The following is a 27,067-nucleotide window of genomic DNA, read 5'->3' as shown; positions in this document are numbered from 1 at the left end:
TTGGAAGCATTAAAATGCTATTTGAATAAAATGCCAAACTCATGACAGATAGTTTAAGACACCAGCCTTAATTGTTTCAACTTAATTGTTTACTTATTAGATTTAAAACATTTTATTTTTTTGTTTTTTTCCAACACTGAACTATTTAACTTAGAATATTAAATTAACTAATAATAACAGCAAAAAAAACTAAAATTACTAACAATAGAACAACAGTAAACTAACAACAAACAACTTAAAGCAGCTACGAGCAAGATTTTCGATTGTTATTAAACAGTCTAAATTTAATATCGATGCATCACATCTTACCTCTAATAGTAGACGAGACCAACGCAGAGTAGTCTCGCTTGAACCCCGAGTGAATCGGGCCAGTGTTGTCTTGACGATTAGTCTGTCTGCGGCCGGGGCAGATCAGGAAGTGAAATGAAACGGTTTGCGGCAGCCACTTCGGTCATAACCACAAAATAACAAAATTACTTCCAAACAAACTGTTAGAATATAACGAGAGATGTTCGCGAGAGTAGCAAGCCCCTGCATGGCGTTCTCCTTGTTTATGATTTGTTGCTAGGCAGAGCGAAACGGTTGAAGGCAGGCAGCTGCCGTAAACCGTTTCGTTTCACTTCCGGGTTTATCCGGCCCGCCGGTAAACAGATAGAGAGAGAGAGCCTGGTGACGCGAGGTTAGACAGACACAGACTCTATAATCATCAAGAGAGCAATCTCTGATTCACACGGCTTTGATCTCAGCTACTATTATAGGTAAGATGTGATGCATCACATTTAGACTGTTTAATTACAATCGAAAATCTTGCTCGTAGCTGCTTTAATGTAATCTCTTAAACTTCTCCTTTTCCCCCCCTCCTAGGTGACTAATGAGATTGTCCGGCAGCTGATGGAGCAGAACGGATTCTTCAACCTGGAGAAACCGGGGGAGTTCACCAATATTGTGGACATCCAGTTCCTGGCAGCCATGATCCACCCTGGAGGAGGCCGTAACGACATCCCACAGAGGCTGAAGAGGCAGTTCTCCATCTTTAACTGCACCCTACCCTCCAATGCTTCCATAGACAAGATATTTGGTGGGTAAAAATACACGTGTTGTTTACAGTATATTCTGCATTCATATGATGTGCATTGAATCAATAGGGGTGGTTGAAAACATTGGCTCATATCATCTGTACTGATACAGGTGAGTTATGAGAATATATTGAGATTGATTGATTGATGATTGGTTAATCTTGCCCTCGGTTTTATCTGTTAGTGGTATACGGTTTTCACGGAATTGTCAGTCCTGCTCTGATGTTGTGTTTTCGGAGATGTCCGGTACTAGCAAAAATTGCAACAGGAAGTGAGCTGGGGTTAAATTTAGAATGTTTTTGTTGTCAAGTTAAAACCGTCTATAACATAATACTAACGTTATTAGTTTGCATACCATATACCTGCTGTAATTCATATATTTTGTACTTTTAATTTGTGTTTTCTACTTATTACATTCTCGTGTTGTATTTGTTGATTCTGTGATTCTGTTGTATTTAATGCCCCATTTCCTTTATTCTTATTTAGATGCTATTTTCTTTGATGTATCCTATTACTATTTGCTGTTGCAATAATCCTTTTATCCCGTGGAGATATGGAGATCATTACCGTTTCATCGTAAGGACTGGGAAATATTTGCTCTGGCTGTCAGTTTCACCAGCCACTTTGGTAGGGAGCCACCTAGTGATCAATATTTGTAATCTATGCTTAAAAAACGACTTTGGAATTTAATTAATATCATGAATGCCATCTCGGCACGCATCAAATTCAAGACACTGGTGCTGGCCTACAGGGCAGTACACCAGACAGCTCCTCTGTACCTGCAATCTATGGTCGGGTTCCAAACCTCTCAGCGCTCCCTCCGCTCCTCGACCAGTGCAGGACGCCTCGCCCCTCCTTCACTACGGGGGCTCAAAAGTCGCTCATCCCGATCTCGACTCTTCTCGTCCCTGGCACCTCAATGGTGGAATGAGCTCCCTCCTATGGTCAGGATGGCCGCTTCACTGCCAATCTTTCGGCAAAAACTTAAAACACACCTTTTCAGGCTCCTTCTGGGCCCTTCTTGAACATCTCTCTCTCTCCTAAAAAAAATACTAAACTAACTAAACTTTACCACTGTTCCTTCAGAAGTTGTAGCTGTCATAGACTGTGTTGCATAGTTGATTGCTCTATTGCTGACAAAATTGTGTTATTGTAAGTCGCTTTGGATAAAAGCGTCTGCCAAATGACGTAATGTAAATGTAATGATGGGTGCATACTGTAACATCTTGAGATGATCTGTCTGATCTTATGTCTGACTAGAACTACACAGTAACTGCACAATTCTTCATCTTACAGCAGAGGTTCTCAAATGTTTTTCAGCCAAGGAGCCCTTACAAGATAGAAAATATACCGGGGACCCCCCTCATTCTGATTTGTGATTTTGGGCTAAGCTTAATTGTTTCCACGGTAACGTGCTTGACTTTTAATTTGATAGGTTTGTTATTAGAATGTAATCCATGAACCATTTTAGATTTAAAGCATAAACTATTTCCGTTGAACTATGAAGATTTTGCAAAAAATATATATATAATTTTTTATTACATTACATTTACATTTCGTCATTTAGCAGACGCTTTTGTTTTGTCCAAAGCGACTTACAATATCACAATTTGTCAACAGTAGAGAAAACCACTATGCAACACAATCAATGACAGCCAAGATATTTTGATAGACTAGCACCATGTAGGAAGTAGTTTGAGAAGGAATAAGTAACATGTAGCATTTTATTTTTTTATTTTGTTTTGTTTTTTTACCTGAAAACTTTTCGTGGACCCCCTGGCAAAGTGCCACGGACCCCTGGGGGTCCGCGGACCCCCAGTTGAGAACCACTGTCTTACAGCACATGAACCGCCTCATTAATAACAGTCAAATGTTTTGGTCTCTCTCTCAAAACCCAGGTGTGATTGGTAAGGGCCACTACCGCGCCACTCGTGGCTTCAGCGAGGAGATCCGTGACGCCGTGCCCCACCTGGTGTCTCTGACTCGCCGGCTCTGGCAGATGACCAAGGTCAAGATGCTGCCCACCCCCGCCAAGTTCCACTACATCTTCAACCTCAGGGATCTGTCCAGGGTCTGGCAGGGCATGCTCAACACCACAGCTGAGGTGGTCCACTCCCTCCAGGTGAGAAGATTCACTGTGTAGAGTTAAGTTAGATGCCTGGCAGGACATAGTCAAAACCCCTACTTAGGTGGTACAGCTTTAGAACTGTAGACTTCACAACCTATTAATATATGCTTTTACTATTGTATATTGAAGTAGTATAGAGAGCCCCAGCGATGACGTATTTTTGTAGTCGGAACGCGGAAGTCCCGGACTTCCTGGTTCTTCACTGTTTCTGTCTATGGGCTTTTTGAATGGGCTTTGCCGCGATGCTTCAAATAAGGTCTCTGGGCAACGCAAGATTAATCAAACGCGAACCAGAGTTCAGTCGGATAATCTTCACACATGGGGACCACTTTCATGAGTTTTGAAGCGTAAATGCGAGCCCTAGAAGTAAAAAACTCGAGCTAAGCTAATCCAGAACTACACACTGTCGCATAGGCTTCCACGTCACGTCAGCACTCAACCTGGACTGTTGTTGATGTGTGCACTGCTGTGCACTGATTACCCCGGGCTGAACGGGCTGAACCAGGTGAGGGAATGATAATTTCCGTGTTCGTCCTTTGAAGTGATGACATTATTGACATATAATATCCCCGTCGACTCAACAGTGTAGTCTCATTTAGCCGTTTGCTAGCTAGCCGCCCTTTTAACGGCATGTAAAAGCTTCAAAACTCATAAAAGTGGTCCTCATGTGTGAAGATGATATTACTAAACACTGGTTAGCGTTTGATTAAGCTAGCGTTGCCCATAGACCTTATTAGAAGCATCGCGCCAAAAACCCATTCAAAAATCCCATAGGCGAAAACAGTGAAGAACCAGGAGTGTTGGCATCGATGATTTCCGGACTCGTTCCTGCGGCTCTCTATAGGACTGTATATTAGTAGGGAAGAGAAGACTATAGAATACATTTTCATCGTGTGACTGGGACCTCTGGAAAGTTTGCCGTGGCACGCTCAATTCTGAGGCGGCCAACTCCCTACAGGTTAGTGGCCTCAGGGAATAATTTAATGGTAAATGGTAAATGGCCTGCATTTATATAGCGCTTTTATCCAAAGCGCTTTACAATCAGTAGATAGTCTACATTCACCCATTCATACACCAATGGCGGCAGGCTACCACGCAGGGTGCCTACACACCATCGGGAGCAAGGAGGGTTAAGTGTCTTGCCCAAGGACACAACGACAGCAACTGGGAGGGAGCGGGGATCGAACCGCCAACCCTTGCGTCATTGGCCGACCCGCTCTACCTCCTGAGCTAAAGCCGCCCCAATGGAATACATCCTCATCCCCACTGCAGTCCTGGGAATGCATACTCAACATCCCTTCTGAGGCCGACACCTCAGAGGTGAATATAAATATAGAAATAGAGCAGACCTTGTCTGGATAATTCCTAAATTGAACCTGTAATTTTGATGAACTTCTGCTATCATGAATTTGTGACCCTCAATGTGCTCCTTTGCTCATAAACCCTGAGGGACCTTCTTTAGCTGATATCAAATTCATGTAGGGCTTTCGAAGATCTGCTGCCAAAAAGAGTCCCAGCCAATCGATGCCATTCATCACGTCAGCCTTACTCTCTGAATTTGCATATTATGCAATAGAGCTGAATGAGCTAAATCGATAAGAGAAGCTTGTCTGCCGTGCTGCTGGCAGAGTTCTGTTTCTCAAGAGAGACTCACCCTGAGCAATGGAGGGTCAATGGAAATGGACTGCATTTATACAGCGCTTTTATCCAAAGTACTAAACAATATAGTACTTTGCAACAATATTGTACTTTACAAAATAGTACTTTGGGGCGGCTGTGGCTCAGGAGGTAGAGCGCATCATCCACCAACCAGAAGGTCGGTGGTTCGATCCCCGGCTCCTCCAGTCCGCATGTCGAAGTGTCCTTGGGCGAGACACTGAACCCCAAATTGCTCCCGATGGCCGTGCCAGCACCCTGCGTGGCAGCTGGCCGCCTTCGGTGTGTGAATGGGTGAATGTAGGCACATTGTAAAGCGCTTTGGACAAAAGCTCTATATAAATGCAGTCCATCTATATAAATGCAGTCCATCTATATAAATGCAGTCCATCTATATAAATGCAGTCCATACACATTCACACACACATTCAACCATCGGGAACAATTTGGGCTTCAGTGTCTTTATCCAAAGCTATTAGTGGACGACCCACTCTACCTGTTGAGCTACAGCTAGCCAGGATCTCATCATGGCTATTCACCTTATTCTTTGCCCATACAAGGACGCTTCTGCATGACGTCATTTCGTAATCGTCTTTCCGGTTTTAAACACGGAAGTAGAGTACGCCTACCGCAGTCATTTAGACTTGCCAAAAAGCTGTTTTCAAGCTAAAAAAAACCCCAAACTGTTTTAAAGTTTTAATATTTGTCGGGTGAGAACGTAACATATATGTGACCAGTTTATCAGAATAACGCCTATTGGAAATCTTTAACGAGCAGCGAGGACCGGGAGCGCTGGCTGTGCTGACACCGGTCGGACTAGCTATCTGTCAAACCCTACTGTAGTTAGGCTACTGGCAGTGAGAAAACACTGTCGACGTGCTTTTGCAACTAACGTTAAATGCCGACCGGGTACAGCCATCGGCTCCTCGCAGCAGTAACGTTATGAACATGTCACTGAAGTTGGCCGCAGTGTAGCTTACTTCTGAATGTTGCCAAACTTCATTCATACTGACGTTTTATTTTGAAAATGGCCGCCAACTAGCGCTGAACCGGAAGAACAAATACGTTGCGTCGAACGCGGAAGAGAGAGGAAGTGGGCGTGGTGAATAGCCATCATGGCTAGCCAGGATCTCATCATGGCTATAGCCATGATCTCATCATGGCTAGCCAGGACCTCATCAGGGCTAGCCAGGACCTCATCATGGCTAGCCAGGATCTCATCAGGGCTATAGCCAGGACCTCATCAGGGCTAGCCAGGATCTCATCATGGCTATAGCCAGGATCTCATCATGGCTAGCCAGGATCTCATCAGGGCTATAGCCAGGACCTCATCATGGCTAGCCAGGATCTCATCATGGCTAGCCAGGACCTCATCATGGCTAGCCAGGACCTCATCAGGGCTATAGCCAGGACCTCATCATGGCTAGCCAGGATCTCATCATGGCTAGCCAGGATCTCATCATGGCTAGCCAGGACCTCATCAGGGCTATAGCCAGGACCTCATCAGGGCTAGACAGGACCTCATCAGGGCTAGACAGGACCTCATCAGGGCTAGCCAGGACCTCATCATGGCTAACCAGGATCTCATCATGGCTAGCCAGGATCTCATCATGGCTATAGCCTGGACCTCATCAGGGCTAGCCAGGACCTCATCAGGGCTAGCATGAATGACACCTGTAACATGAATTTCCAGGTGCTGCTGTCATTGTGGAAGCACGAGTGCAAGCGTGTGATAGCTGACCGGTTCACCATGCCCGAGGATGTGGAGTGGTTCGACCAGGCCTTGGCAAGGCTGGTGGAGGTGGAGCTCGGGGAGGAGGTGAAGGACGTGGTGGATTACGGGGTCGACAGATACTTTGTCGACTTTCTACGAGACGCGCCTGAAGCTACAGGTAACGCTCAACTAAACTGGGTGTCCTCCTTCTCGCATCTGAAGACATTACTCCAGATTCAGAAGATTCCAGGAGTGGCATGAATTCCACTTCACTGTTTTTGTGTGATGATCATTTGACTTTACGGTGTGATTTGCTTGCAGGGGAGGAGCCAGAGGATTCAGACTTTGACTTGCCCAAGGTGTACGAGCCCATCGAGTCCTTCGAGAGTCTAAAAGACCGTCTGAACATGTTCCTGAGCCAATACAACGAGAGCATCAGAGGAACCGGCATGGACATGGTCTTCTTCAGGGATGCTATGACACATCTGGTCAAGGTACTCTACACATGTTTGTTTATTTATTTATTTATTTATTTGCACATGTTTGTGTATTTATTTATCTATCTATTTATTTATCTATTTATTTATTTATTTATTTATTATTAATAATATTTACGTTCAAAATACATACTTCAGCATGCGCTGGGACGCGTCATCAGTGATGTTGACTGGGGTCGTAAGGTGTTTCGGGTCAGTTCAACATCATACACCCTCGCCCAGTAGACTCAGCCGAGGCCGATTAAGACCCCGACCCGCATCCCGGAAGCAGCCGCTACGGATCAGCCTTCCTACTCTGTCTGCAACGTTGCCCGCGGAAGGGTTGATCACTCCCAATCCGCTGCAATAAAGCTAGTGCTACGTCGCAGCATTGAAAGACCCTTCGGTGCATGGAGGCTAAGGCATTATGGGTTGTCTCCCAGCCGCTCTCCTCCTTCGTCTTACCAGGCCCTCCCAACAACACAGGCATACAGCTCTATACCCGGCTGTCAGGCATCCAATGGAAAAATAGATGCCTCAAGAAGGCCTGTGCGCTGCACGTCATCCGGCTGCGCAGAGCACCTCGCTCTAGCCTGAAGGACCCCAGGCCGCGCCGATGTTTACACAGATTTTCGGGAGACTAATCCGTAGCGTTTGTGGATTTCTCCCTCACGAGAGAGCCAGTCTGGGGTGCTAACCCATCCCGTACCGGGTTGCCGTCTCTCCGACCGTCAACTGTCTCTCCAGTTTGTCACCAATCTATACCTGGTTGTCACCTAGTCTATTCCTAAGTGTCACTGGCCAGGGGAACCAGGGTATATATATATATATATATATACACAGTATATATATATATATATATATTTTTTTTTTGTCAGACAGCCACACTATATGAAATCTGTGCCTGACAGTGCCTGCCACAAAAATGTGGCACCTGATCTGAAAAACATTGTGTAATGAAAGTCAACAATTTGACAAATTACTGACAGAATTAAATAATATGAGCCCTTTACTTATATAGAATAAACCATGCATATTGTGTTGAAGGAACATCAACTACATTTCTTTATTTCTTTCTTTATTGACCAAAATGGACATACAGCATTTGAAATTAACCCTTTAATGTTACCTCTTCATTGAGAGACAGTATGAAGGCTGAGTGGGAAGGAGAGGCCAAGAAGAAAGAGTTGTATAGTGGAGGTTCTAAACCACCAAATCATCTCATGACTGGGATACTGTATCAAACTGTATGTCGTCATTTAGTCAGAATGTACAGTAATGATAGAGAAGACACACCTCAGCTTAGACCATGGGTGGGCAATTATTTTTCATGGGGGGCCACAGGAGAAACCCAGATTGTTGCCGGGGGCCGAACAAATATTGTCATGCCGTAACCCAGGAACTTTGATGATAGAGAGGGCCACAAAAAAATGAGGGTTGGGGGCCGAACGGCACCGGCGCGTAAACATTTTGGGCATTTGAAGTCAGGTTTGGAGGAATAACTCATTTTAAATTAACAGTTGTGATGTCATCATTCAGTCTTAAACACCAATATTTGATCCTTTTCTCACTCACTCCTATGTCACCACCTGCCCTCCCTGCAGGGCTTGAAATTAACTTTTTTGACCACCTGCCAATATGGCTGCTAGATTTTAAAGTTACCAGCCAATTAGAATTTCCACTAGCCAAAATGTTTTTCTTGAAATAAACCAGAATATGAGTAGGTTAATTTAAGCATAAGTATCAGTAAGTGGCCCGGGAATCTCAAAGCCTGTGTTGAGCGTCACACAAACAAAAATGCACTCTTGAAGCTAAAAAAATCCAAAACCAACAAGTTTAATTATTTACATTTTTACTTCAATGTAGAACAGTCATTTCTTACACATGAGATTACTTTTAGCCTTTTAGTCATAAAGATTTTATAAAGATATTCCAGACTGAAATGTTATAACAGAAGTGGAGTATTGGCCAGAATGACATGAACATTTGGACACTTATTCAGCGGGTATCTTGCATGTTGCGTTCAGGTGCACTGTGGCGCTCGCGGGCCGCCACTTGCCCAGCTCTGGCTTAGACCATAGGAAAGGCTCAAGCTACAATCACAGCTTGCATCTCCGGCGTTACTCTATAGAACGCACCTGAGGACATTTAATGACTTTATGATCATTTAATGACATTTAATGACATGAGATGCCACAGTCAATCTCACAGGCAGTATAATATGTGACAGTTCATGTCTGCACGACTAGGTGTGATGTCTTCACAAAAGCTCATAGAAGTTGTCCGACAGACAGGGCACTGACCTCTCTGTCGGCTGTCTGCAGTGACGTTCCTGACCACAAAAAAAAACTTTATCACAGCCAATTCCACCACAAACATTCATACACTCACACAGAAACTGCATAAAGCTAAAAAAAACGTTCCGTTACATTGTCTCAATCAGCACTCCTGCACCTTCATGTGTGGAGCTTTTAAGCATTTTCCCACTTGCTCGCACACATTTCTCTTACACACACATTTCTCTCTTTTCCTGTGTGTGTGTGTGTGTGTGTGTGTGTGTGTGTGTGTGTGTGTGTGTGTGTGTGTGTATGTAGGTGTCGAGGATAATCCGAACACCCAGAGGTAATGCCTTGTTGGTGGGCGTAGGGGGATCGGGCAAACAGAGCCTGACCAGACTGGCCTCCTTCATCGCCGGATACAGGATCTTCCAGATCACACTCACACGGTAAAGCCCAATTTATGCTTCGTCTGCTGACACTTTTGAAACGGTCGCCGACAGAAATGAGGACTTGAGTCGACACTTTCAAGTGTCGGCGAGCAGCAGTGTCTGCTACCTGGTGAAATGTCTAGTGTCGCTGACTACGTCACGATGTGTCGCGCAAGTCTGATTGGCTATATAGACGGCACGCGCGCTTGACTTCCTTGTTTTGGTTTTCACTCGATTGAAATGAATGAACGTGTCCCCGCTATTTTTATCAGCCTGTCCTTGATGTATGACTGCGTGAAAATCACAAAGAACGAGAGAGGAGGTGAGTTGTGTGGTTGTGTGTCGTTTATATGCGGCTGCAGCCAAGTATGTTACATCTTGCCTCCGAGGTGGTTTCACTATGCGCTCCTCTTCCCTTGGCTGTCTGCGTTCGAGTGTCACGTGACCGTTGAACCGAGGCGAACATAACCGTATCATTCTCACACAGCAAGTGAGAAAATTGAGAACTTTTTTTCAGCAAATGTACTTCAAACACTCTCTCTCTCTCTCACACACACACACACACACACACACACACACACACACACACACACACACACACACACACACACACACACACACACACACACACACACACACACACACACACAGCAAACAATTGTACGTCAAACATTCAAACACACACATACAGACCATGGTCATGTCCATTGACAACTCACATAAGCCTAACGTGAAGGTTGTGTCTGTCTGTCTCTGTGCATTTTGATTGATTGATTGATTGATTCCAGCCTGCTTCTGTAGCTATTTGGTTTTGATGGCAGCAAGTGAACAGAAGCCTTTCTTGCACAGATATGTGTTTGCAAAAGGAAGGAGAAAGCGCACAGCTTTGTCAGACAGGGCAGGGTATTCTCTGTGTTGCTTTATCCAAAAGTCCAACAACTTTCTGAAAGCAGGCTTCAGTGTTTCGTCACAAGACAACTCTATTAAACGCTCCTGCTCAGCCCGCACTGTTGCCTGGGCAGCTGAATCCTAACTGTATGTAACTGGAGTTGTATTTACGTACTGTTTTGTGTCGTTTGTTTGTGGATTTCCCCACTTGCGCTGCTGACGGAGCCACTAGCAGCACATGTGGCACTCGGTTCAGCGCTGCTAACGCTATTAGCGTTACACTGGAAGGCGTCATGGCTGCAAGCCGCTCTTGCGCTTCTGGCTTGTGCTCGTTTCACTGACCTGTCCTCCTCGTTCACTTGTTGAACGTCATTGCTGCGGGACTCCTCCACATGTCTCTTTCCACTTCGTTTTTCAGCCAATTTTGCAACATGAAATGCCTGAAATGTGCTGACTGAGGGCCTGTTCAGACGAGAACAATTTCTGGATAAAACGGCACACTTTTTGTTGTTAAAACCAGAAAATGCAAAAAAAAAAAACAGGTTCCAGGGTTGAATCTTTTTAAAACGCAACCCCTCATTTCGCCGTGTAAACTGGCAAACTTGTGAAAAGTGTGACGACACGGCACCACTTCACGCGTGAAGACAATGAAAGACAATATACATTAATAAGAGAATAAGGCAATGAAAGTGAAGGGTGTTCAGCTAGCCTATTAATCAATATAGCCTTAATGGCACAAGTGAATTGCATTGGCATTCAAAAATCTATCACGACATCAGTCTGCTAACGAGTTGCTAAAAATGCATAATGGGTGATAAGTACCTGCTATTAACGTCTGTGCATATTAATTAATTAAACGAAGGAAATTCACATCTGAAATAACAGCCAATGTTTCACCAAACTTAGCAACACAAGCAATTAGTAAACTCATAATGAATGTCCCGTAGGCCTATAACAAACCATGAGTGGATTCATGGATTATTAACACTCCTCCAGGAAAGTGTAGATTCGCTGCACCATAAGGAGGGGTGAAGGCTGCAGCTCAGAGAAAGGAGGGGGGGAGTGCAAGCAGTGTGACTTTCCTTGGAAAACATTACATTATATTACGTCATTTGGCAGACGCTTTTATCCAAAGCGACTTACAATAACACATTTTTATCAGCAATAGAGCAATCAAGTATGCAACACAGTCTATGATAACTACAACTTCTGAAGGAACAGTGGTACAAGTTAAGGTTAGTTAAGATTTTTTTTTTTTTAAGAGAGAGAAATAAGTTAGATCAAGAAGGGCCCAGATGGAGCCTGAAAAGGTGAGTCTTTAGTGTTTTCCGAAAGATCGGCAGTGATTCGGCCGTCATGACCGAAGGTGGAAGCTCGTTCCACCATTGAGGTGCCAGGGACGAGAAGAGTCGCGAACGGGATGAGCGACTTTTGAGCCCCCGTAGCGAAGGAGGGGCGAGGCGACCTGCACTGGTGGAGGAGCGAAGGGAACGGTGAGAGGTTTGGAACCTGACCATAGATTGCAGGTACAGGGGAGCTGACTGGTGTACTGCCCTGTAGGCCAGTACCAGTGTCTTGAATTTGATGCGTGCCGAGATCGGAAGCCAGTGAAGGTGAAGAGGGGAGTGACATGAGAGAATTTGGGTTGGTTGAACACCAGACGGGCTGCAGCGTTCTGAATGAGCTGAAGCGGTCGGATGTCGGTGGCAGGTAGGCCGGCCAGGAGCACGTTGCAGTAGTCCAGGCGAGAGATGATAAGTGACTGGAACAGGAGTTGTGTCGCTTCCGTTGTGAGAAACGGGCGGATTTTACAGAGAACCTACAGGAGCGTGCTGTCGCAGCAATGTTGGCTGAGCAAGACAGCTGGTTGTCAATGATCACCCGAAGGTTCTTAGCTGTTTGGGAGGGAAGCACAGTGGTATTGTCAATGGAGATGGAGAGGTCTGGGAGAGGGCAGTCTTTCCCTTGGAGGAAGAGTAGCTCTGTCTTACCAAGATTGAGCTTAAGGTGGAAAAGAGCTGGCGGGTCAGCTATATAGGTTTTACACCTAGTCTTGTTTCGATGCCTCTGCCATTTCTGTTTAATATGCAAATGTAAATAACATTTCATTGGATTGCATTGCATTTGAAAAATGTAATTCACAACAGCTTACCTACAGGCTGCAGTAATGGAGCCTAGCAGTAAATACAGGGAGGAAGGCAGTGCAAAAGTCATTTGCAATGGCATGAAAGAGTAATGGGGGTACGGTGGCGCAGTCGGTAGCGCTGTCGCCTCACAGCTAGAAGGTCCTGAGTTTGATTCTCGCCCGGGACGCTGTGGGCGCTGGAGTTGTGACTCCCCCATATCTTCAGTGCCTACTGCCCAGGTGGGCTATCTCGTCGAAAGGGCCTTTCTGTGTGGAGTTTGCATGTTCTCCCCGTACCCCCCAGGGGGTTCCTCCGTACATAACCCCCCACTAAAAACATGCAGAAGATCATCATCCGACCAGTGACGACAACATCTGCAGTTGGTCCCCGGGCACTGGAAAGAAAAAGCGACCACTGCTCCTGGCCTGCCCTCTGGAGGAAAGGACAAGCCTGGATGGGTCAAATGCAGAGGACAGATTTCACAGGCCACCGTCAGCATGAGTGTGTGTTGTGGCCGCATGCATGTGTTGAAGTGTTCGTGTGACAATAAAGACGGGCTTCCGTCTGAAAATCGCGTTTAATGTAAGCAAATTTGCATTGGCAATTTCCACTGGCAATTCAGTCTGTCGCCGATCCCAGATGCATTCATCCAATCGGCCAACCCTATATAATACTGTAACATGTGGCCACCTCCATTTGCCAGCTGTGTATCACTGCAATTTGAATTAGGTTCAGCGCAAACCAATTTCTTTTCATTCAATTTCTTTTCTTTCATTGTTTTGAAAGGTTGCCGATTACAACAGCATTTGGCAGTAAAACACCTCCACTGAATTCAACACAAATGGCAACGTTTAATCTGCGGTGGCAACTCCACTAAGCAGGTTGGCCCTAAGCTCCACCTCTTTAATCACCAGGCTCCACCTCTTTAATCACCAGGCTCCACCTCTTTAATCACCAGGCTCTACCTCTTTAATCACCAGGGAAAAGCTTGTACAGGAAACACAACAACAACAACAACAACAGCTTCCATGCTGTAGATTTGAATGCAAGTCCTTTCAGCGTGTGAAAGACATGCATCGTTTATCATTCAGCGGCTGCAATCAGGATGAAGTAATTGGCTGGACAGATGGACGCAGCACATTCAATCAGACAAGATACAATACAACCAGATACGGCACTCTGCAATGCAATACAGTACAGCACAATGCGATACAATATGACAATACGACAAAGAATTACGACGAATATGATCACAAAGTTAAAGGAGAATTTCGTTTTTTTTAACCTGGAGCCCTCTCCTCACATTAATTATTATCTGACGACTCACCCAGTGTTCTCCGCAGCGTTTTTGTCCGTCTTAGGCGTTGTTTTGAGATCAATAGTGTGCAAGCCAGTCCTAGAATGGAGCTCCGTGGGGGCCACGTGGCAGCGTGCTTTTCATCCATGTAAATAGACAGTTTTATTCCCGTTTTCGACCCATATCGTCATAATCTGATCCATTCTCCATTCAGGAGAATGGACAGGAAAAGTCTCGCGGGACTTTCCTGCCGCTGGCCTGTGGACTGACTTGACGAGAGTTGTGTCTCACTGACCCGACAGGCGAAAATGGGATGCCTGTAACTACCGCTGAAAAGAGCTCGGGAGAGAATAGCAGTCTGATCGTTCTTTAGGGATCATTTTATGACGATATGCGTCAAAAACGCGAATAAAATTATTTTTCTCTCTGTCGCTCGATTCATCCTTTTGAATCGCTCTGTCGCTGTGTTTAAATCACTCATCAACAGGCACAATAATTGACGGACATGTGGGGGCTATAACGTTACGCAATGTCATGATATTTGTCCACTACAAGCCACCGTAGTTTTTTTACAAGCTAAGCCTATCAGTGTGCTCCTAACGCGAGCTCTATACCGGTAGTACAGACTTCACTTCATGTCAGCTGTCAGCCTGTCAATGCGGTTTGTTGCCACACAATAAACCAGAGGTTTGTTCCAAGCCAGTGTGATCCTTGACTCACTCTCAACACGGCAGCCAATCAGCGTTGAACAGCGAGCGACTGATGCCAGCGTCATTTCGCTCGAGTTGGGATATTTCATCTCGGGCGACGAGCGAATTTTCTCCCTATCACTCTGTCTCTGTCGCTCGGACGCCCGGCGATTTTTCTCCCGGGCGAATATACGCTCAATCGCTCGTTTGCATTGACTTTGTATGTAAACTCGACGCCAGCGAAGAACTTTAATAGGTCGGTGTGAACGCAGCTTTACATTAAACGACCACCGCGGCAACGTCTAGCGGTCACGGATGAACAATAGTATCTCTTAACCCAGTTCTTGTGAGACTTCAACATCTTTGGGCTCTGGACCAACGTTTACTATGTCTTTGGAGGCTGGTTTGGACATGTGCAGACATGGAAGCCAGAAGTGTCTGGAACAGGGGAGTGCCCTGAGAGAATTGTGGATGAATTGGTTGACCAACAGATGGGCTGCAGCAACATGCATCTCTCTCTGCAGTCCACTTGTGCATGATTTGTAGCAGCCATGTTTCCTGTCTGCTGTTTTCCTAACAGATTTGAGTGTTTGCTATTAATATGAATGAGCCCTATGTCTCTCCTCTGGGCTTCACAGGCTTCTCTGGTGTGTGTCTGCCTCATCTGCCAAGGTTGAGGTTATGTAACAAGGAGGTTATGCTGTCTGTCTGTCTGTGTCTGTCTGTCTGTCTGTGAACAGGATCACAGAAAAACTATTGAGCTGATTGTGATGAAACTTGGCAGGAGGGTGTAGCATGGGCCAAGGAAGAACCCATTAAGTTTTGGTGCAGATCCAATCTGACTCAGAATTTGCACATCACAACAGACTGCATCTTTGCTTCTATTCTCATGCGTTCAGTTCCTCTCCCTCATTATTTTGGTTATTCTTTCTAACAAAGCCTCTCTCTCTGTCTCTCTCTCTCTCTCTCTCTCTCTCTCTCTCTCTCTCTCTCTCTCTCTCTCTCTCTCTCTCTCTCTCTCTTTCTCTCTCTCTTTCTCTCTCTCTGTCTCTCTCTCTTTCTCTCTCTCTCTCTCTCTCTCTCTCTCTCTCTCTCTGTCTCTCTGTCTCTCTCTCTCTCTCTTTCTCTCTCTCTGTCTCTCTTTCTCTCTCTCTCGCTCTCTCTCTCTCTCTCTCTATATCTCTCTGTCTCTCTCTCTCTCTCGCTCTCTCTCTCTCTCTCTCTATATCTCTCTGTCTCTCTCTTTCTCTCTCTCTCTCTCTCTCTGTCTCTCTCTCTCTCTCTCTTTCTCTCTCTCTCTATATCTCTCTCTCTATATCTCTCTCTCTCTCTCAGTTCATTCAACCTCAGACACAAATACATATACACACAGATACACACTCAAACACACAAAAGCAGATGCATACACTGTCTCTCCCTCTCCCCCTATCTCTGGTCTTGTCTACTAGTTCTGTCTATAAATACTCTATCGGGCATTTCTTATATTGATAAGCTGTAAAATATCCTGCCTACATTACATATCTCAAGTCATGTCAAGTCATATCTTTCTCAAGTGTTTGATATTTGCGGGATCATTGCAAAAGAATTGTGTAATATAATGTGTATTATATAATTAAGCAATATAGCATGAGAGCCAGTGTGTTGTGGCAAATATATCCCGCTGATCAGCTGTTATCCCACGAGGCCGCAGGCCGAGTGGGATAACAGCTTATCTGCGGGATATATTCCACAACACCACGCAGCTCGAGTGCTATATTGCTTTTATAAAACGGTTTCCAAGTATAATAATATAATAATAATAATACTATAAGTCCGACTGGCATTTTATTCTGATAGAGTCAGTTGAAACACTACTGTAAGGCGGGACCTCTAGCAAGAAGATAGACGTGCGGGTGATTTGATTGGATCGTTCTGGAGACTGAAGTCGACATTGGCCAATCCTGGCGCTTGCTGAGAGCTTTTGCGAAGCCCGACACCAGAGCCGTATGCCGACACCAAGTAACGTTACGTCTTATTTAGAAATGCGGGGTTAAGAGTGAGGGCGCGCGAGAGAGGGGTTAAGACATTAGCCCACGTCTATTCTTGTACAAAACATCATTTTCTGCGAAGTATTAGTAAAGTTATAAGCGAAGATCGATTCACAAGGATCTGAAAGTTGTCTCCGCCATTTTGTTTTTGAGGTACTTTTAGTAAGAGAGTTGCGCCATCATGCGTCCATAATGACTCATTGTAAGGACTAGTGACCCTCCATACAGCAGATCAGGAGAAAGCTGTTTGGCTCGAGCGCAGCGCTGCCTTTTAGTAAGAGAGTTGCCATGGCAACCAATAACCCATGGCCATGGGTTATTGAACTCGGTTACTGGAATTATACAATGGCTGTGAACCAATCAGATTGCTTGATTTGAGAGAGCCGTTTTATAATATAAGAATATCGGCCGTTATATCGATATCGGAATCTTTTTACTCTCTAATATCGGCATCGGCCTCCAGAATCCAGTATCGTCGGGCTCTAATCTACAGTATTGATGTTTTGCATTGTGCTTCTTGCATTCAGCTCCTACAACACAGCCAACCTGATGGACGACCTGAAGGGGCTGTACAGGACCGCCGGGCAGCACGGCAAAGGCATCAGCTTCATCTTCACCGACAACGAGATCAAGGACGAGGCCTTCCTCGAGTACCTCAACAACGTGCTGTCTTCTGGAGAGGTCAGGAGCACACGACCCCACGCAGAATCACCCCAAAACACACATGCATACATACAGACAGTACATGTCTAGTCTGGAAAAAAAAACATCCCGGGCAGATTTCATCACTTTGAATTTCTGTTGGTTCTGTTAGTCCCTGAACCTGACGATTATGGGTTTTGCTCGTGAAGCAGAAATACGATGAGCTCTTTCAATAAGCAAAGGGGACTCGCTCTGTATGTTCCAGCCCAGGACAAATCCCACCATATCTTTCTTTTCGGCACTGTCCAAAGATCAGCAGATTAGATTGTCGACTTTTATTCTCCAGGTAATCCACCTTAGATTCAAGTTCATATAGAGACAGTCCGCATGTCTGGGAACGCCCACAAAATGTTAAACGGCTGGCGCGCGAGTGGGGTAAAACCGCCCATATATCTCATGGGCTGACTCACCAAAAGACGGTGCTGCGGCTCTAAACTACAGGTTTGGGGGTTCTAGAGCAGAACACAAGACGTCTGCTCAGATGTGTGTTTACTGCGGTGGTTAAATCCCCGATCGTGTCTGCCTGGGCTGGGCTATCAGCTAAATTCTAACTTTGCTGAATGGATAGAACGGGGGTTTTTACCCCACCCTGACCCCGCCCCCAGCCAGGCTGAGCCAGCTAAACCAGCGTCTATGATGAGACGTGGCCTCAACCTATACTGTTTTTTGTAGCACTGTGATCTTCTTATCAGCAACAGCTATATTATCCTTGGTAGCACTCGCTCTTGTTGAAACTTCAACAATTTGATCATTGAGAAGCAGACATGCTGGAATTCACCTGATCTATCCGTTTATCCAAGTCCATTAATTTCAGCATAACTTCATTCTTGCTGCCTTGCTGCACTGCGTCCCACAATTCCTCCAGAGTCATATCCACAGACATTGTTGCTCGGGCTGTGCATTAAGCCAGAGGCAGCAGGTGCGGGTACTCAGCAATCAGAGCGTTTGGCGTGGATATTTCTCAAATGCTTAGAATAAAGGTCGGATTAGATCAAATCCACTTTTCCATTAGTAACAGTTCAATTGAAATGAATTAACATTCTGCGCCAAAAGGTGTCTCCTTAATTACAGCCAACATTTACATGATAGGCTAGATTAGCAGACTGACTCTGTGGGAGCCTACTCACACACGTCAACCTCAAACGCGGCCATTTTTTTTTTTTTAGCTGCTGAGTCTGTCTGTCTGTGTGTCTGTCTTAATGATGGAGAATGATGTATGCTTAAAGTCGAGCTGAACCCAAAAATGACTTTTCTTTTATTTTAGTTCAAATACCTGGGTATGCAGTGCACCTATTAAATAATGTATGCAAAAAAATCACAAAAATCTAATTTCTTTAGTTTTTCACACTTTTTCACATCAAAAGTTCATTTTTCAAGATTTAATTGATAACAGTAATGTACAGTTTGCTGACGTCACCTAGTGCTATCAAATTTCTACCCCATTTCAATCATATCACAACATGCAGCTGTCAATCAAATCTTCATTTCAGGATAATTTTCTCTTCCAAATGAAGTAGAAAATAGTGCCTAGTGCCTGTCATCAGGCAGAATTCCTATCCCATAAACTAACTACTAACTTGGCCAATTGTTAGAAACATGAACAAAAAACAAAAACTATAATCTCTAAGAATGCAAAGAAATGTAACTGGCTCGTTAAAACGCGCATTCCAGGGATATCGTATTTACAGAAATAGCGTAAAAGGCGCGCGCTTGAAAGCGTGGTAGTCAGGGGTCTGCCCTCGGAGATTCCAGGCGGGCGGGCAGCACCCACGCATCGGATTGTCCGCTCGCCCCGCACGAAGCAGCGTAATGCCTGGTACTCCGCAGATCCCACTCGCTCCGCACGACAACACGCTGAATCCCACTCGATTTGGGGGTGGAACACGCCATGATTGACCAATGCCAAAGACAGTCGACAGAATTGTCAAATCAAATCATCGACACGTATATGGTCCGCCTCTCAATTTTTTTTCAGTCTGAAACGGACTCAGATGCACGTGACGAACGGGTTCACCTCGACTTTCAGGTTGGTTAAGCTATAAGGAAACATGTTATTAGAGGTAGAGGTGGGGAAGATGATGCAGCCAGAGAACTCAGCAACTCACAGCTGAGATGTTGGGGTTGGGGACTTGTACATACTGGGTACTGAGTGGGTGTAGCAGCAGCAGTGTCTGTCCAGAGGAACGTGGATGATGGAGAATCAGGTTATATCATGGTCTATATATATCCCCATCAGATCCACTCAATGTTCTCCCAGTGGAGAAGCTCCAGAGGGTCAGAGTGAGTCTGGAATGGAACAGAGGAAAGCTGTCATTCTCTGATCCTGATACTAACACACATACACACCTACACACACACATACACACCTTCACAAACACACACACCTTCACACACACCTACACACCTACACACACACTTTCACTGACAGGGTGTTTCCATGGTTTAACACTGGGGACGCCCTCTGAAGATTTTACCGGTGAAGGTCTCTGTGTACAGAGAATAGTGGGACAGTGAAACAGCACAGTTATAGTAGAGCGATTTATGATGGTCGCCACCGGCCATGATCATTTTTTGTACCATGTATATTTTCTTTTATTTCTGTATTTGATATGTACTGCGTGCGCACAGGACTCTGTGCGCCCAGGGACTACAGATGCAAATTAGCTCTTAGCTATTTCTGCTGCAATACATTTATTGTGTACTCTCCCTGCTCAAATAAACAATAAAGATAAAGATCATTATTCTATCGTCGGTGGCAACAATGTTTTTTTTTTTTTTTTACTCTTTATTTTGAGTTAACAAAAGTACACAGACATACATCGACACTTGAAAAGAAAAGAATACAGATACAGAAAGAGACAAACAAAGCAAAACCAAACTGTCACGGTGGGTTGTGCTTCTCAGTCCTCAGATCCTTCCTTTTAGTCCGTTATTGAAATCTGCTCGCCTCTTGCCCTGAAGGCAGTCCACTTTTCCCATCGGCGGTCAAGAGTCTTAGCCTTCGTTCTAAGACGAAAAGTCATTTTTTCCATGGAGTGAATCTCCTCTACTATGGCCAACCATTGATCTGCTCCTGGTGGATCTTCTTTGAGCCAATTCCTCGTAATGGCCTTTTTCCCCGCAAGAGTGAGAATCTTAAACAGATAGGAGTCCTCCTTATGAATGACATCTTCTGTGATTAACCCAAGATAAACAACCTGTGGCTCCCTAGGGAACTTGTAACCCAAGACTTCCTTTACGCTTTGACTAATATTGACCCAGAAAGATTGTATTTTTATGCACAACCAGAAAATATGAGAGTGATTGGCATTCATCGCTCCACACTGTCTCCAGCAGGGCTGCTGTTCACCTAACTGTTTGTTTTTTATTTGAGGTGTGATGAAAAAGCGGATCAGATTTTTCCATCCAAATTCTCTCCATCCTCTGGAGCTTGTTGAAGTTTGTTGTGTTTCGCATATCGAAAGCCAATCATCCTCTGACAGATTAATACCCAGTTCTAGTTCCCATTTCAATTTAACATACAGTGAATTATTCCCATTTCGGTTATGCAAACTTCTATATAATCTAGAAACCGTTTTAGCTGGGGTTTGTGTATATGCTCCCATAAATACTCCAATCACTTCATTTCCTTCAGCTGAGATCTGTTTCTTAATTTCTGTATCGAAGAAGTGTCTCAACTGAAGATATCTGAGCAAGTCCCAGTTTTCTAGATCAAATTTGGTTTTACATTTCTCAAAAGACTTAAACTTGTGACCCTCCAATAGTGTGCACATGGCTGTCATACCCCTTTCCCTCCACCTTGCAAAGGTATTATCCAATTCTCCAGGTCTGAAGCTGGGGGACTGGGATGGCCAGATCAATAGTCTACTAGCTTTTGCTAAGTTATATTTTTTAACCACTTCTTTCCAAATTGTTAATGAGTTTTCTAGAATGTTGTTATCTCCCTTTAAAATTGCACGGACCTTTCCCCCTAGTAATGTCTGAGGTTGAACTTGCTCCAGACTCATCTCAATATCTTTCCATCTAGCCCGGTAGGTCGGAGAGCACCAGCAGACAACATATCTCAACTGAGCAGCATAATAATACTCCCTAATATTTGGTAATGCCAGGCCTCCTCTCTCTTTTCCAATCTGGAGTGTCTTGAATTTCACCCTGGGCCTGGCACCTGCCCAAATAAATCGTGATATCTGTTTATCCGACACTGTCCTTTTTACTTGCAAAAAACTTTATTACCATTATCATCAGGTGATCAGGTTAAAACAGTTTTACCTGATGAAGGTCCAAGGACCAAAATGATGTGTCAGTAATAAAGTTAATTGCAAGTCAATGAACTGTGGCGACTGTAGAAGAAGAACAGCGGCGGCTGTAGCTCAGGAGGTAGAGCAGGTCGTCCACTAATCGCTTTGGATGAAAGAGGTTGGTGGTTCAATTCCCGGCTCCTCCAGTCTGCATGTCGAAGTGTCCTTGGGCAAGATACTGAATCCCAAATTACTCCCGATGGTGTGCCAGTACCCTGCGTGGTAACCTGCCGCCATCGGTGTGTGAATGGGTGAATGTACCTACTGACTGTAAAGTGCTTTGGATAAAGGCTCTATATACAGTAAATGCAGGCCATTTACCATTTAACTGTGTCCAGGAATTCTCTCTTCTCTCGCCTATATGGACATTTCCTCTTACGCACGTCTCCAAGAAATTGAAGGTGTGCGCGAGCCTTTACAGTCGAGGTTTGTGTTTTAGGGGAGAAATAGAGATCCAAAGGGACCGCCTACTTCCTGCTTCAGCACTGTAGCCTACCAGAGATTTTCATCCGCCATTTATTTTCCCATAGACATTTCGTAAAATGCTTGTAAAAATAATTTTACTTCGTCAAACCAAAAGGTTCAGCTATATTTAGAATCCGGAGAGACCATAGAACATTTCACTTCGACCAAAAAAAAAAAAAAAACGACAATCGTTAAATCCGATTTCTTTTGCGTTTTAGTCCGGGTGAAATGTTATGCGATCTCTCCTGTTTCTAAATATATCTGAACCGTTTGGTTTGAACAAGTAACTATTTTTATAAGCATTTTACGAAATGTCTATGGGAAAATAAATGGCGGATGAAAATCTCTGGTACAGTGCTGAAGCAGGAAGTAGGCGGTCACTTTGCCTCTCTATGGCCTCAGTTGTACTGTCATATACTGTACATTCCACCCTATTTATAGCAGCTTAGAGAGACTGCCTGAGATGAAGCAATTCAATGCAATTCAGTTTAATGATGACACATGATGACAACAGATGATCAGGTGGCTCTGATCCAGTGTCGAATAACAACTTAAGACCAAAGTCAGCAAACAATAAACACCAAAGATGTTGCACAACATCAAAAAGCCCCGATGATATCACACACACACACACACACACACACACACACACACACACACACACACACACACACACACACACACACACACACACACACACATACACACATACACACATACACATACACACACACACACACACACACACACACACACACACACACACACAGCTGCTTTAATAAGTCCTGTCTACTTGAGCTTACACAGCTCAGCAGTGTCTCCAGTCCTCCAACACCACAGTCCAGGATGGAGAGGCTGAGTGAATGTGGTCTGGACTCTGTGGAGGAGAGTCATGGTTTCAGAGACGTTGTAGAAGGACAGAATACCTGCTCTGTGATCCAGGTACACTCCTACTCTGGAGGAGGGAGGGACTGAGATGAGAGTTTTGATACTGTTATGTATGAAGTGACAACTACTGCTGAGACACTCTAATGACCAAGACTTGTCATTGTATCCAAATATACTTTCCCACCCTGTTCTGCTAATATCTTTATATGAGACTGCTATTCTAACATCGCCGCTCCACTCCACCTCCCAGTAACAACGTCCAGTCAGACCCTCTCTACTCAGGACCTGCCAGTAGGAAGTGAATCTGTCTGGGTGACTAGAATATAACTGTGCTTCTTTCATGCATGTTGCTTTTCTGTCCCCCTCAGATAATAACAGCCGTATGTGTGCTGTGTTTGGATCCAGTGTGATCTGATGTGAATATTGTAAGAAGTCAGCTCTGGTCTTGGGCTCTGGTTGTGGCAGTAAAACATCCACTTCAGTCACTGTCAGTGAGATCTTAGGCCGTTCCTCTGTCAGAATGTCCTGTAGTTTATCTCTGACCTCTGACACAGCTGCAGTCACATCTTCAAAGTAGTGCAGAGGACGGGTATCGATCCTGGGTGAGTCTGTAGCTTCACTGAGACGTGACAGCGAGGGGTAACTGTGGAGGAAGTGGATGTGATCCTCTGTGTGTGAGAGCTGCTCCAGCTCAGTGTGTTTCCTCCTCAGCTCAGAGATCTCCTGCTTCAGCTTCTCCTGAAGTTCTTCAGCCCGAGTAGCTTCCACTTTCTGCTGGGATCTGATCTGCTGCTTCACCTCAGAGCTTCTCTTCTGAATGAGACGGACCAGCTCAGTGAAGATCTTCTCACTGTCCATCACTGCTTTATCAGCAGAGAGATTCATAGCCTTCAGGTTCTGTTGTAGCACCTTCACGTCTTTCTCTCTGCCCTGGAGTCTCTTCTGGATTTTTTGCCGATTCACCCCGAGCTCTTTCTGCCTCTCGGCCCTTTCTGCGGCAGCTGAGACTGTGTCGTGTCCCTTATGTTCGTCCACAGAGCAGAGATAACAGATACACTGCTGATCAGTACGGCAGAACATCTTCATCACCTCGTCGTGACGAGAGCAGATGTTCTCCTGAAGCTTCACGGTGGCTTCCACCAGCTTGTGTTTCTTTAATGGAGCTACATCATAGTGAGGCTGGAGGTGCTGCTCACAGTAAGAGGCCAGACACACCAGACAGGACTTGAGGGCTTTCAGCTTTCTCCCAGTGCAGAAATCACAGCCCACATCTCCAGGTCCAGCATAGCAGCGATCAGGAGGAGCAGCTTGGAGTCCGGTCTTCCTCAGGTCCTCCACCAACTCTGCTAACATGGTGTTTTTCACCAGGACAGGCCTCGGTGTGAAGGTCTGTCTGCACTGGGGGCAGCTGTGGATTTTCTTCTGATCCTCTTCCTCCCAGCAGTCTTTAATACAGCTCATGCAGTAGCTGTGCCCACAGGGAATAGTCACCGGATCCTTCAGTAGATCCAGACAGATCGAACAGCAGAATTTTGCCTCGTCCAGCTGAATTCCTTGCTGCGCCATTTCACTTCTCAGTGACAGTGAATCTCAGGTAGATTCACTTTTGCACAACAGATCAAAGTTGCGCTCTGTTCCAAACCAAAAATGGATTCCTTTTCTCCGTGTTGTTGCTGCTCTGTGGTGAATGGGCTTGTTAGCTCTTACACATCACAGCAGCTGTTTACACCCATCTTCAAACCAGCACATATGATGTGAACACAATGGAACTGGCTCAGTGCTGTTTGAGAGCAGGAAGAAGAGGGAGGAGTTATCAGGTGTTTCATACCAGGAAGACTTTGACCTTGTTTATAAGTCACCTCATGCAGCCCCGCCCACTTGACCCATTATATCACAACACACCCACGCACACACCCGCACACACACAGGCACACGCACGCACACACACACACACACACACACACGCACACACACACCAAATACATAATCCAATTTAGAGCAAGACACATTGCTCATTACGATATATATCTTAGTCAGACAAGTAACTATCAATTACACGTATGTGGACAGTAACTTCTGTCTAACATTTTTCTTGAAAGATGAGAAGGACTGTGACATTTTGATGAAACCATCGAGCTCCTTCCATATCTGCGGTCCTCTGCACACGATACTCAGGCTAGTGCTTTTACATTTTCACTTTTCCACCTAATAAGATTTTTTCCCTGCTATCGTATGTGTGCAGGGGAAGAAGGGAGAGTTGGGACGAGCTCACATAAACCAGAGTTGATCCTGTTTATGACCTGATACACTGTGCAAGCGTTGTGCTAAATATTGCACTCAGATAACCTCACAGTGCGTAAAAGAGTGAACTCGGACCAGGAAATTGCACGTATATATTTTATGAGATGACTGTATGACACTGTCCTTTCACTTGCAAAACAACTTTATTACCATTATCATCAGGTGATCAGGTTAAAACAGTTTTACCTGATGAAGGTCCAAGGACCAAAATGATGTGTCAGTAATAAAGTTCATTGCAAGTCAATGAACTGTGGCGACTGTAGAAGAAGAACGGCGGCGGCTGTAGCTCAGGAGGTAGAGCAGGTCGTCCACTAATCGCTTTGGATGAAAGAGGTCGATGGTTCAATTCCTGCCTCCTCCAGTCTGCATGTCGAAGTGTCCTTGGGCAAGACACTGAATCCCAAATTACTCCTGATGGTCAAGTCAAGTCAAGTTTATTTGTATAGCACATTTCATACACAGAGACAAAGTGCTTCACATAAAATGGTTGACAGGCAAAAAAAAGAAAAGAAGAGAATAAAATGGACATTTAAAAGCATCACAACAAAACTTTAAAAAAAAAGAGTATAAAAAGTGCATTAAGCAACAGGCGCAGCAGTTGCAGAAAGAGCTAAAAACTTATAGAGGACTCATTGGGTTTGCATAGTAGCTGTCAGCAGTTAAAAGCGACGGTAAACATAAAAGTCTTTAGTCTATTTTTAAAAGTAAGTAAGGTTGGGGCAGATCTGAGGTCTTCAGGCAATTTGTTCCAGCTAGCAGAAGCATAGTGGGTAAATGCAGCCTTCCCATGATTTGATTTGATCCTAGGGACAGTTAATAAGCTGGACCCTGTTGACCTAAGAGTTCTAGACGGTTCGTAGCGTGGGAGCAATTCAGCTATGTATTTTTCCCGGACACAGTGTGCCAGATGGTGTGCCAGCACCCTGCATGGTAACCTGCCACCATCGGTGTATGAATGGGTGAATGTACCTACTGATTGTAAAGTGCTTTGGATAAAGGCTCTATATAAATGCAGGCCATTTACCATTTAACTGTGTCCGGGAATTCTCTCTTCTCTCGCCTATATGGACATTTCCTCTTACGCACGTCTCCAAGAAATTGAAGGTGTGCGTGAGCCTTTACAGTCGAGGTTTGTGTTTTAAGGGAGAAATAGAGATCCAAAGGGACCGCCTACTTCCTGCTTCAGCACTGTAGCCTACCAGAGATTTTCATCCGCCATTTATTTTCCCATAGACATTTGGTAAAATGCTTGTAAAAATAATTTTACTTCGTCAAACCAAAAGGTTCAGCTATATTTAGAATCCGGAGAGACCATAGAACATTTCACTTCGGGAAAAAAGAAAAAAGAAAATGACAATCGTTAAATCGGATTTCTTTTGCGTTTTAGTCCGGGTGAAATGTTATGCGATCTCTCCTGTTTCTAAATATATCTGAACCGTTTGGTTTGAACAAGTAACTCTTTTTATAAGCATTTTACGAAATGTCTATGGGAAAATAAATGGCGGATGAAAATCTCTGGTACAGTGCTGAAGCAGGAAGTAGGCGGTCACTTTGCCTCTCTATGGCCTCAGTTGTACTGTCATATACTGTACATTCCACCCTATTTATAGCAGCTTTGAGAGACTGCCT

General features: G+C 44.7%; 2 protein-coding genes across 2 annotated transcripts in view; one reads left to right on the top strand and one right to left on the bottom strand.

The window, feature by feature from the left end:
* LOC310800169 (dynein axonemal heavy chain 5-like) overlaps window positions 1-27,067 on the top strand; it is a gene marked incomplete at both ends in the record, with an annotated part of 678,223 nt that overhangs the window by 514,303 nt on the left and 136,853 nt on the right. The window contains 6 exons of the mRNA XM_083662754.1: window positions 865-1,078; window positions 2,975-3,198; window positions 6,554-6,752; window positions 6,896-7,068; window positions 9,645-9,775; window positions 17,312-17,465. Of these exons, the coding sequence (XP_083518880.1) occupies window positions 865-1,078; window positions 2,975-3,198; window positions 6,554-6,752; window positions 6,896-7,068; window positions 9,645-9,775; window positions 17,312-17,465 (1,095 nt within the window). The remainder of the gene's footprint in view (window positions 1-864; window positions 1,079-2,974; window positions 3,199-6,553; window positions 6,753-6,895; window positions 7,069-9,644; window positions 9,776-17,311; window positions 17,466-27,067) is intronic.
* Window positions 23,039-27,067, bottom strand: part of LOC310800245 (uncharacterized protein) — a gene marked incomplete at both ends in the record, with an annotated part of 8,046 nt that continues 4,017 nt past the window's right edge. The window contains one exon of the mRNA XM_083662824.1: window positions 23,039-24,726. Coding sequence (XP_083518950.1) covers window positions 23,039-24,726 — 1,688 coding nt within the window. The remainder of the gene's footprint in view (window positions 24,727-27,067) is intronic.

Source organism: Poromitra crassiceps (genome assembly GCF_964638095.1).
Source record: "Poromitra crassiceps genome assembly, chromosome: 29".
In the NCBI taxonomy this organism is placed as follows: Eukaryota; Metazoa; Chordata; class Actinopteri; order Beryciformes; family Melamphaidae; genus Poromitra; species Poromitra crassiceps.
This window is presented reverse-complemented; position numbering and strand designations above follow the sequence as displayed.